General features: G+C 40.7%; 1 protein-coding gene across 1 annotated transcript in view; it reads left to right on the forward strand.

Moving 5' to 3' along the window:
• The window catches only part of slc9a5 (solute carrier family 9 member A5), a 38211-nt gene extending 25745 nt beyond the window's left edge, over positions 1-12466 (forward strand). Inside the window, exons 8-16 of the mRNA XM_053617148.1 lie at positions 1086-1175; positions 2104-2174; positions 3601-3727; positions 6426-6517; positions 6661-6787; positions 7997-8146; positions 10044-10116; positions 10688-10819; positions 11149-12466. Coding sequence (XP_053473123.1) covers positions 1086-1175; positions 2104-2174; positions 3601-3727; positions 6426-6517; positions 6661-6787; positions 7997-8146; positions 10044-10116; positions 10688-10819; positions 11149-11660 — 1374 coding nt within the window. The 3' untranslated portion in view covers positions 11661-12466. The remainder of the gene's footprint in view (positions 1-1085; positions 1176-2103; positions 2175-3600; positions 3728-6425; positions 6518-6660; positions 6788-7996; positions 8147-10043; positions 10117-10687; positions 10820-11148) is intronic.
• The last annotated feature ends 204 nt before the right edge of the window (positions 12467-12670 follow it).

Here is a 12670-nt window from a genome sequence, read left to right on the forward strand (position 1 = left end):
GCATCTGTCAAGCTACGACTTCATGTTATCACCAACCCCGCCACCCAACACCCCCCCCTGCTATATCAGAGTAACAACATTTATTAATGTCCTTGTTCTAATACATTATTGTTTCTATAGTAACAGCTCATTCACAGGGAATTGTGTATTGGATGTTCCACATAACCTGAGGCTAATAATTAGCATGTTATTTAACAAATAAAACAGTACAGTCGTTGACATGGTGAGGTTTTCTGCAAGGAGTAATGAGTGTTTATTTATGAAAGGAGTCTCAGTGTGAAGTTTTCCACTAGAGGTCGACCGATCGATCGGTTTTGCCGATTAATCGGCACTGATAACCGATTGCTATAGGTTATCGGTAAAAATCCACACCGATAGTTTTTTCCAGTTGCGTGAGAAGGGTCCGCTGTCATTATACAGTACGAGAGCGACCTCTGGAGGCGAAATAAAAGCTATCGCTGATAAATTTTGTTGTGTTATTTGAAGTGTTTTTTGATTCATTTTGGATGTCTCTATTTTTATTTGTTATTGGAGTGTTGCGTTTTGGTTCAGTTTGGATGTATATCTTTTATTTACTTTAATATTTATTAATAGTTATATATTACTATCGATATATTTTCAACTTAGTTATCGGTATCGATAAAATCCACTATCGGTCCACCTTTAACACAATGACTTTGCGAAGTATTGAATGTTATCACCATACCAAGCGTTTGTACCCTGTTCCTCGTTTTGATTCGTGTTCTTTGATCTTGTTTCTGGTTTTTGTGTTCATTGTGTTCAAACAGTCTCTTCATACTGTAGTTGTGAGTGTGTGTGAGATTGGATGCAGGTGTGTGTGATTAGAATGAATGAGTGTTCTGGGAATTACAGTCCATGGCGGCCATGTTTGTAGGCCGCAGTGCAGGGTGGGAAATGTAGTCACTGGTTTGCTCTGACATGACAGTTTACTAAGAATTGTTTACCATGTTTCAAAGAAATTACCAGAGTGTGAGCAGGTATAATTGAAGTAAGAATAAATATTGAGTGAAGCTAAATCTTATTCCAGATGTTTCTCCTGTTGCTGTTTCCCCTACATCACACAGGGTCTGACTATCAAGCCTCTGGTTAAATGGCTCAAGGTTCCTCGCAGCACTAACAGAAAACCTACCATTAATGAAGAGATCCATGAGCGTGTAAGTCAGTGCATGTTAGACTGCTGTCTGTCTGTCTGTCTGTCTGTCTGTCTACATTTCTTTCTTTTTGTATCCCAGTAGTTTTGAGCTTGCTGTGGAAATTTGTGCCTTGCAGCAGCATTGTGGCGATACTGATCTTACTGTCTCAGAGCAATGAATTAATCATAAGAGCTTCTTTTGGCCAGTGTGCTGTGCCCCTAGCTACACACACACACACACACACAGGCACATGGAGTGAGAACGAAGCTGCATCTTCTCGTTCTAGTGCCGGTCTGTTTAGGAATCGGTGAGGGGGTTTCAGCACCCCATCGTCCTCCGCACTCTGAATGTCACACAGCCCCCTGCATGCAGGCTTAGAGAAACCTGCTGAGCATGTAGAAACTACAACCAAATCACTGCATGACAAAAAGAGATTATTTTTATTAGAAGCAGAAACATTTTCACTCGACTAAGCTGACATGGTTGCATGTGTTCTGAAGCTGTTTGATGTTTTTTCTCCCAGATCAGGCTCAACGTTGTCTATTTTCACCCGTTAGCCAGTTCTACCACACCGTATGACAGCTAACGCTTGGGAAAGGTCGAGAGCTTACACATACGTTCTCCTAAACACAATCTTTTCATACTGCTACATCACACGTGCTTAACAGAAGCCCACGATTGGCCAGGGTGTCTCTAACCAACAGGAAAGAGAAAATTTGATCCTTCCCACCCAGAGAGCACGACTTGTTATGCTCTCTTGGACTTACAGCCATGAATGGCTATGGCTTTGTCGGGATTTGACACTCATGTCATACTGTTTGATTGAAACCAACATGGAGTAACAATGAAACGTCATGTAGATCTTCTAGGTCGGGGCAGACGCGAAAGCCATGACGAGCGCTCTAATTGCTGTGCGTTTTCTGTTTGTCGATCTTCGTCTCTCTTTCAGGCCTTTGACCATATTCTAGCTGCAGTGGAAGACATTGCTGGTCTGAATGGTTACCATCACTGGAGAGACAAGTCAGTGCTTTATGTTCCTTTTGTTTGTACAAAGACAAACCTGATGTCTCATTACATTTATAATAGAAGTCCAGGGACAGTTTTTAAGTTGTCAATAAACAGCTTCCAAATTACTTATGATGTCTTATGATGAGTCAGACATGAGAGATTGTCTTCCCAAATCTGCTCTTATGTAGTTTTATCTGACGTTCTAACACGTTCTTTAACATTAACATGGAGCAATTAGAGTAAAAAGTCCTTCTGGTTCCTTACTATTTTCCGAAGGTTACATGGTTTTCATGTGTTAAAGCCTAGAGTTAGGAATTCATCGAAGTTTTACAAAAATGTGCATCTTGCGTCTTTGTTTTTGGCCCAACAATGTCCCTTAGACTTCCATTATAATCAAGTTTCAAGTGTTAAGTTTTCCACCACGGGAAAGTCCTGGGGACAATACAGTTTGCACTTTCTGGTTTCTAGGTAAATCAACAAGTTGCGTTTTTGCCTAATTCACTTCAGGAAAGAGAGAAAAAGAGCGACTGGTGATGGAACAACTGTTTGTAGCTGCTATAATGTGACTGATAACATGAACTAACTTGTTTGTTGTTATACAACATGAAATGTAAATATAAACGGATAAAAAGTTCAATGTGTTGTTCATTATTTAATTAAAAACTGAATTGCTGGCAAATTACTATGGTGTAAGAGGAATAAACACATCTGCTATAGGAAAAGAACCAGCTTCAGAGTCGTAACAGTTACTCAGCTTCATCAAAACACGAGGACATTGATTAGTATCCTATAATAGCATGTCCCTATAGCAGTTTTTTGTTTGGCACTTGAAATAAAATTGCAAATACATATCAGGTATTGGCATTTTAGTCCGGGTAAATTGTTCAAAACAAAGAAGTTACGAGACACTAGATATATACTAGATACGATATCAGAGAAATAAGGGTCTAACTGAAGTGTGTGTGTATAGACCCCCTTTTTGCCTAGAATTTCCAGAAATGTATTCTTGGCATTTTCTCAACCAATTTCTTGAGGAATTCCCGTGAGATGTTTTTTAAACAGTATTAAAGGAGTTCCCACCTACGCTGGACACTCATTGGCTGCTTTTCAGAATATTTTGCTCCAAAAAAATATTTTTTTTTGTAAATAAAATGTTCGTTTTCTAACGAAAGCAATTAATATGTTGGCACAATTATATTTTTGTCTACAACACCGATTTCACACATTTAATCATACACCTTCAGATCAAAAGGTTTTTAAGATCATGAGAAACATTTCTGTTGAGTGTCCACAAACTTTTGACTGGTAGTGACATATATATATTACATGAAGTTTAGACTGAAAAAACACTGATGCATTTCTTTAAAGAACACTGCATGGATGAATAACACAAATGCTAACCGAATTTGACCTTGGAGTTTGCATTGTTATTTTGCAGATGGGAACAGTTTGATAAAAACTATCTGAGTAAACTGCTGATGCGCAAATCTGTGTACCATAAAAGCGAGCTGTGGGAGGCGTACCAGAAAATCAACATCAGAGACGCTATCAGTGTCATCGATCAGGTAAATATCATGTCAGCGTTAGTCATCATTCAGGGATGTTGTTTATAGTACGGGTATATGTGAAACGAGATGTGTCTTTATTGAAGTGTGAAATCTCACAGTTTTTTGGCATGTCGACTCCCAAATGCGAATTGTGCTGCATTGTGTCTCATGACCACTAAGTGGCGCTCCACTCCAATAAATCAACATGCTGTTTGCGGTCTTCTATTCTCTCCATGTGTTCGCTCAAATCACTCACCTGTTATTCAGCATTATTTGTCTTTAACACTAATTGTGAAACACTGGATTAACAGAATGTGTGTGTGTGTGTGTGTCTCTCTCTCTCTCTCTGTTTCTCTCTCTCTATCTTTGTCGGGACAAAAATGAGACTGATTTTTCCGTGTCTAATTAGAGCTGACTAGAGATGTTGAGATCAGTAAAAGAAGGCTCTGAAATCTCCCAGTCTCTGTGATCTCTGTCTCTCAGGCTCCGGAGATGAGAGTATAATCCTCTCCTTTGTTGTCCACACTGACGCCAAAGTGTCTTTGCCACCCCTGGCTCACTGCATGAGTTTGCTACCTGAACAGGGGCACTGCAAGATACTGATCAAGGACACTGACATCAGAGAGAGAGAGAGAGAGAGAGAGAGAGAGAGAAAGAAGGCCTCTGGAGGGTGATATCAGTGTCAGTGCTGGTATTCAGATTTGTTATTAGTCCTCTGAGGGGAATGAGTTACTTCAGGAGACTCATTACAGGGAAGAGCAAAGCTCTGCTTCACATGGCCTGTCCCGCAAAATCACTTCCACCCGATACTGATCTTACATTTGATTTCTTTCACAATAAACTACCCCGTCTGTGTATTATTGAAAAAATGGATATTAAAACGTCTACACAGGCCTGTTAAAATGAGCAGGTTTTTGCAATGTAAAAACATGAAGTCAATGAAACTGTGAGGGGAGCTCCACTCATTCCATAGGTTTTCAGTAGGATTTTGGGATTTCCGTGCTATTCCTGGGCCATTCCAAAACATCGATCTTCTTCATCTTCTGAAGCCGTTCCTTTGTTCACTGGATTTGGGTCGTTATCATTGTGGAAGGTGAAATTTATCGGACAGAGGCTTGCAGGATTCGTGCTACAATAGTTCGGTATTCTGAACTATTCATGATTCCCTGTATCTTGGTAAGAGAGCCTCAGTCCCAGCTGAAGAAAAGAAGCCCCAAAGCATGATGCTGCCACCACCATGGGCATGGTGTTTTTTGGGTGATAATCTCTCTTGTTTTTGTGCAAAACATACCTTTTAGAATTATGACCTTAAAACAAAAAGGTCTACATTAGTCTCATCAGACCTTAAGTCATTTTACCAATTGGTGTGGGGTGATTGCATGTATGTTTTGGTAAAATTCCGGTGGGGTCGGATGTTCTTTCTCACCCTACCCCGTAGCCCAGACGTGTAAAGAAGACAGGAGATTATTCCTGCAGCTCCTTTAATGATGCTGTAGGTCTCTTGGCAGCCTCCCTGGTATGTTTTTATTTTGTCCTTTAGTCGAAACATTTTGGAGGGACGAGGGTTGAGTCTGAATGCAGTTGGTTAATTCTGAGCACGGTTACACAACCCATTATAAAAGGGTGTGCACACTTATGTAACCAGGTTACTGTATATCACACTAAAGGTGAAAAAAGATCTAGTTTTATTTATATATACGTATATATATAAGAGTGTGTGTGTGTGTGTATATATATATATATATATATATATATATATGACAAAAACCTGCTATTTTAACAGGGGTGTGTAGACTTTTTATATTCATTCTACGTCTCCAGTGACTAACAACAATCAATTTGGAAGATCACCAATCTGTGGACATTCTCCTAAATTCAGACCTGCCGTTATATTCGGATAAGCTCTGCTGATTACCTGAAACAAATTGTAACCCTCTATATCATATGAAGCACCGCACTACAAGCTGTGCTAAGGAAAGCGTGAGGTGTGGATATGTGATTTCAGTAGCCTTCAACAGAAAGTGTCATGCAGCTTGTGAGGTTGAGGGCTGTCATTTCCTGCAGCCTTGAGTTTCACAGCACTCAGCTTCCTGCCTGTAGTCGGAGGGACAGTGAAAGCCGTTTCTTTCATCGTTCTTCCTGACCACCCAGGTGACAAGGGAAAGAAAGATATAAAATAGGCTTTCTGGCGACTACAATGGTCAGGAAATCATTTCAGTATTTTTGGAAAACCACTTGATTCACGCTTGCAATGCAACAATCCTCAGATTTCATTTTAAAATATTATTTCACATGTTTTCTTGCTCATGTAAAGCTCATTTATGAATTTGCAATGGTATTATTAGACCTTTGCCTGTTGTATATTATTTTATGTAATGTCCACTGAGTGTGGTTATTTCGTGAGTTGAGAGAAGACAGAGACACACAATGATTTAAAATGCTTTAGTCCTGTCAGGAATGATTAGCTAGTCATTTACCAGGACTGAGTGATCTATGTGTGTGTGTGTGTGTGTGTGTGTGTGTGTGTGTGTGTGTATCTGTAGGGCATAGATGCAGGTCTCATATTATCCATATTACTGCCATCTCAGTGATTGATCCAGTTCAGCAAGAGACTACAAATAGATTTGATTTCTAAATATAAACGTTCTAACGCTGTACACACAGAATAAATGTACTTGACCAACATGTGTGATTATTATGTCACTCCCTGTGGCAGGGTGGAAACATTTTGACCTCTGCTAGACTCTCGCTCCCCTCTATGGCCAGTAGAACGTCCTTTCCGGAGGTGACCAACGTTACCAACTACCTGTGAGTGCGAGCTATAAGCTGACATGCGCTTATACAGTATGCTGTGCTGTAGCTGTGTGGAATGGGATACTAATAATATTATTAGTTAAAATTTTTTTTAAAAAAACAGCAAAAATATTATTGCGTATCGTGTGTGTTTACAGGAGAGAGAATGGTAGTGGGGTATGTCTGGATCTTCAGGTGATTGACACAAACCCTGGCGCAAAGGTTGAGGAGGAAACAGAAACACATCACGTACTGGCTGGGAATCTGTACAAACCAAGGAGACGGGTACACACACGCACACACACTAATCCTCTTTATTAGGAAACAGCTCCTTCAATATACAATCCCCTCCAAAACTATTGGAACAACAAGGCCAATTCATTTGTTTGTGCTATACGCCAAAGAGAGCCATTATTTCTCCACACTTTGGCCTTTCCATCACTTTGGTCGAGGTTCATTTTGTTTCCAGAACATTTGTGGGTCATCTCTGTATTTCTTTGCGAATTCCAATCTGGTTTTTCAATTCTTACTGCTAATAAGTGGTTTGCAGCTTGTGGTATGGCCTCTATATTTCTGCGCTCAAAGTCTTCTTCAAACGCTGGACAGTGATTCCTTCACCCCTGCTCTGTGGAGGTTGTTGGTGTTATCACTGATTGTTGTTTTTCTACACAGCTCTCACAATGTTTCTGTCATCAGAATTGTTGCTCAATACACCAGTGGTTTCTTTCCAAATTGTTGTATTTGCTACGCGCAGTGCCTCTGATTGATTGTCCCTCTTTTCTCGTACTTTTCTCCCATAGACAGCTCTCTGATCTTCATGTATATCCTTTTTAACAACAAATGCAGTCTTCACAGGTGAAACCAAAGTCTAAAACCAAGAACAGATGTTCAGAGCTATTTATCGTTTAAACAATCAAGCTAACACAGGACACACCTGGGTAACAAGAAACACCTGTCAGTCTCGTGTTCCATTATCTACGCACATCTACGCACAAATACAAGGAAATAAAAGCTGAAATTCTTGCTCATGTGCATCTTTTGATATCAAAACCTCTAAAGCGAAAACAAATGAATTGGCCTTGCTGTTCCAATAGCTTCGGAGGGGAACGTGTAGCACTTCTTTTTTGAAACTTATTCTTAGGTTATGACATTATGGTATTTTAGTGCATATGTAGTGCATGTTCATGTCCAATAGTTTGAGATTTAGCCACAGCACTTTGCATTGCTCATCAACTAACACAAGGGTGAAAAGTTTTAGAACTAGGAGTTAAGCAACTAAAAGACATGGGCTATTAAATCTTCAAATATGGCACTTTTGCCTTCGGATACATAAATATTAGCAGTCTATATAAATAAAACATTGATATCCATCAAGGTGTTTTTCAAGTCTCATTGAACTAAAACCTTTCATTTCATTCTGTTGGCTGCATTATTGGATGAATACAAATGCTGCACTCGGTACCAATTATAACCCTTCTCTCTTTCCTCCTGCAGTACCAGTCTCACTACAGTCGCCACTTCATAACGGCAGGCGATCAGGAGAGACAGGACCGGGAGGTGTTCCAGAGAAACATGCGCAGCCGCCTGGAGTCCTTCAAATCCACCCAGTACAAACGACACAAGAAAGACCGCAGCCAGAAAAAGGCAAGAGCTCAGTATCGCTTCAGCCATCTGCTTCTGCTCTTACTGTGCAGGGTCAAAAGCAAAGGCACAGGGCTGATGCTCTTTAGTCACGCCTGGCACAGGGCTACATGGTGTTAAAGAGGAAAAGGTGTGTGTGAGTGTGTGTATAAGAAAGGGAGTGAGCAAGAGTTTGTTCCATTTAGTGCATTTAGCAGATAATGATCTGCTGTACATGGCCCTTATTCATCAAGTTGTTTTCCAGTGAAATCCCATCGTAAAATAAGCGTACTTGCTTACTGAGATTCCACCGTTAGTTTCCGCATTCGTCAGTTTCTTCTTTTGGCATATCTTTACGATCGAACAAACATTCAGTTGGAGCGTGTGTAAATCGGAGCGTAACATTTTAAAAGGCTGAAAAATGCCAGATTTGAGGTTAAATAATCCAAAACGATGTTGTCAATAATTATAGAACATAGCCTAGAATAACTAGAGTAGTATACGTGATAACAGTAAATTTAGCTTTATACAGTAGTTAGGATTGGCACCCTGTCCAGGGTGTACCCCGCCTTGTGCCCGATGCTCCCTGGGATAGGCTCCAGGTTTCCCTGTGACCCTGAAAAGGATAAAGCGGTATAGAAGATGGATGGATGGATGGACAGTAGTTAGGATCTGTGTATATATGTAACACCAGACTGAGGTTCAAGATTTGACGTTTACTCAACTTTATTTATAAAGATATAAAGCCTTATATAAAAGACTAGCTATAAATCAAATTCTCATACCATGTAAAGTTGGCATTAGCACGTTTGCCTGCCTCGCACCTCTGTGGTTGGGGGTTTAAATCCCACCTCCGCCTGTGTGCGTGGAGTTTACATGTTCTCCCCCTGCTTCGGGGGTTTCCTCCAGGTACTCTGGTTTCCAAAGACGTGCGCTGTAGGCTGACTGGCATTTCCAAATTGACCATAGTGTGTGAATGTGTGTGATCGTGATTGTGCCCTGCTATGGGTTGGCACCCCGTCCATGGTGTCCCCCACCTCGAGCTCGCTGGGATAGACTCCAGACTCCCCCACAACCCTGTGTATTATAAGCAGTTTGGAAAATGGATGGATGGACAGACTAATCACACCTCCATATATAACTATCCATACATGCTTACATGATACCTGCGATTTCAGTTATTATGTTCAGTTATTCATGTATTATATATTTCTTTCGAGTTTTCATTTTGTTTGCCTTTCTCATGACATTCATGACTACAGCAAAAATAACGTTTTACTTGAAGCACCCTCAGCAACCAGCACCTCAATCTCAGCCTGCGTTCATTTTTGATTTACGTCTTTACTCAGATCTTGGATAAATGTCTGTTTTACTTTTATTGAGTAACTGTCACAACACCTGCCTAAATTAGGCCGTGTTTGACATGTATTAAGGTAAATTAGGGCGTGCTGTATACATATGTCGTGCAGTAAACAAGGGACTAGTGGGTGGGAGATGTGTCCATGCAGCTGAATCTGATTCACGATCACCGCTTGTTTTCATAAAGTGGTTTCATGAATCTGCCTTTTTTTTTTCTGCACAAAAGTTTCTACACAACTTTTGAATCAGGACCGTTATATATGTGGAGTAGAATAAATGAGTAAAACCAAGTGCATCCTTGCACCTAATGCATATTTAGAGAAGGATTTGAGACAACATGAAGCAAACGTCATAACACACATTTTTCTTCTTATTTTCTTTCTTATTTCCTCGGAAATATTCAAACTGACAGAAAAGCTGTCTGGAAATCAAAAATCTTTCATTTTTCCTTCGCTTTATAAATAGACTTTATATTTTCCTATGTTTTAAACATAAACGATTGAAAAATATTAATTGATAACTTTAATAATCTGTCACTTCGAAACCTTTCATACTGTTACAGCGCAAAGGTTCAGACGCAAAGGAGCAAGAAACCATTGAAAAGCCCAGGAGAAACGTCAGCTGGCAAGACAAAGGTGATATACATGTTCTTAATGTTTCACGCCTTCAAGGATGTCAGGAGTGTGCTATGTGCAGTGTGTGTGTGTAGGGGGGATTATCATATCATTGCTGTTTTCACTAAGTGCAAGGTTGGAAAAAGATCATGGATGAGCATGAAGGTGTAATTAAACGCCCAACACCTAAAAGCCTAAGTATATGTTATACAGGAAGTGGGCCTAGTGTGGGTACGGCTGGACAATATGATGAGACGATATTATCATTTTGCAGAGAAACAGGATGTTTTGGACAAAAGCAAGCAAAGTGCTTCTGAGGTTGTAGGTGAATCCAGCTGATATTCGTTGTCTATATGAGATGAATATATGTCAGGTTATAATAATAATATATAAAACGATAAATAATAATATTTAACGATAAAGAATAATATTATATAGATAAAAGCGTCATTGGACCTTTTGTGATCGGAAATTTGGCACTACTGTTTTACTGGCATGCTGTTATCAAATGTAAATATTTTTATATTAATCGTGTATCCTGAAATATTTCCTGAAATCTACCCGTAACTCTGGCACCTGTGTGCATCTATAGACCCTGTGGTAGTGCCACTAGAGCCTGGGGAGGAGAAGGGAGAGCATTCAGAGCCAGAGAAGGATGAGGATGTTGGGATCACCTTTGTGGCCCACAGGGGTTCAGAAACACCAAAGGCACGACCTAAATCAGGTAATGAAGGAAAAGCCAGAAATGCTAAAGGAATAACACTAGAGGTCGGACGATTGCTCATTTATCTGCAAAAATCCACACAACACAAATTTTGTCATGTTATTTAAAGTGTTTCACACATCAGGAGTGTGATTCATTCCTACAATATACAATACATACATTGTGTATCCATATAGTGGGCTGTCAGCTATACATTTTGGCTACTACGGTTACTATAAGCGATAGCAGTAGCAGTCACTACACGAGTAGTGTAGTGGATCAAAGTCAGGGATCAAATGAATTCTTTTAGTGTATGTTTATTCTTTTTCATTTTTTTTCTCCGTCCACAGACTCAGCCGTTTCAGAGGTGTGTCAGAGCCCGTCTGTCGCCCCCCCGTCTCCCACGTGCGGAGAGAAAAACCTGCCATGGAAGGAAGATGTGGACTCTCTGCCTCCGTGTGTGTCCAGCGAGGCCACTAAAATCATCCCCATAGACCTGCAGCAGGCCTGGAACCAGAGCATCTCCTCATTGGAGAGCCTGGCCTCACCTCCGGTCCTTCAAGAAGCACAGCACCCACACGTCAATCCCCTCTCCAGACTCGCCGCACCCTCGCGGCCTCCCACTTCAGCCCAGTTCTACTTCCCTGGAGGCAAAGACGAGGAGGATGAGAGCACCCTCACTCACCAGCAACAGGAAATGCAGCCTCTCATGTTATCCAGGAGGCAGCTACCCTATTCTCTCCCACCCTCTGCCGCACTACCTTCTGGAAAGAGGAGGAATCCGTGTGTATATCTGAGGAGTCTAGTAACAACGCCACCGTCAAACAGTGTGCCGCATAGCAGAAAACCAACACAGCTGTAGTTTAGATTCTTTCTCTCTTTCTTTATATCTTTATATATCTGCTGCCTTTTAGGCCCTCCGTTAAATCATACTGCTGGCTAATATGATAGCCTCATTCTGATTTTATTTCTTCTGAATATAAATTTTACCTTGATGTTTTTAAAAAGCCAGCATTAAGGTGAAGGAAAATTACGACTCCAAAGACCGGACCTTAAGTAATAACTTGCTGACCTGCAGCACCTGCGGTCTCGGTGCCTGTACAAACAGGGCAGTTCCTCTTACGTGGACAAATCGTTCCACTTTTCCTGTTTTTCTTTTTCTTTTTCTTTTTTTTTTTGTGTGCTCCAAATGCATGCCAAGAAATTAGCACAGAATATATCTGTGTAGACCACATTAACAGGGGCTTTTGGGTGTGTCAATCAAACATGGCTTTCATTTACAAGCCAAACCCAAACTTGACAAAAAAAACAAAAAAAACCTCTTCGGAAAATACTTTTAAACTCCAAAAACCGAGAAAGAACGTCCGATCGCTATTTGGCCAGCTCTATTCTTCGACTCCGCCCATTCATCCGAAAGCAAAACAAAAGCGAGAGAATAAGGGTCATTCAATCCAGCCAAACCTCACTGTTAAGAGTCCAAATTCCACTTTTTGAATGACTCTTGGCTAAAAAGAGCAGTCCGTTCTCCCCCCGATCTGCTCAGAGACCGTGAGGAACCAGTGCTCCGTGTAGACGCTGCGTTCTTATTCGCTATGGGGGACAAAGCCAGGCAGCTCAATAATGCTGTCCACACACACACACACACACACACAACATATGTGAAGTGGATATACTCTATACTGCACGCTTATAGTCACCATGGCTGTAGATGCACATCATAAAAACGCAGTGCGATCTCTTTAACACATGAGCAGGACAGCAATTTATAGCCAAAGGGGGGATATATATACTGTAAGTGCTGTCTGTGCTTCTAATCATAGACTAGCTGTGTTGTTTGCTGGATTGATCCACTACTTCAGTTTGCTTTTAAAA

The sequence above is a fragment of the Ictalurus furcatus genome, chromosome 27, assembly GCF_023375685.1.
Source record: "Ictalurus furcatus strain D&B chromosome 27, Billie_1.0, whole genome shotgun sequence".
In the NCBI taxonomy this organism is placed as follows: Eukaryota; Metazoa; Chordata; class Actinopteri; order Siluriformes; family Ictaluridae; genus Ictalurus; species Ictalurus furcatus.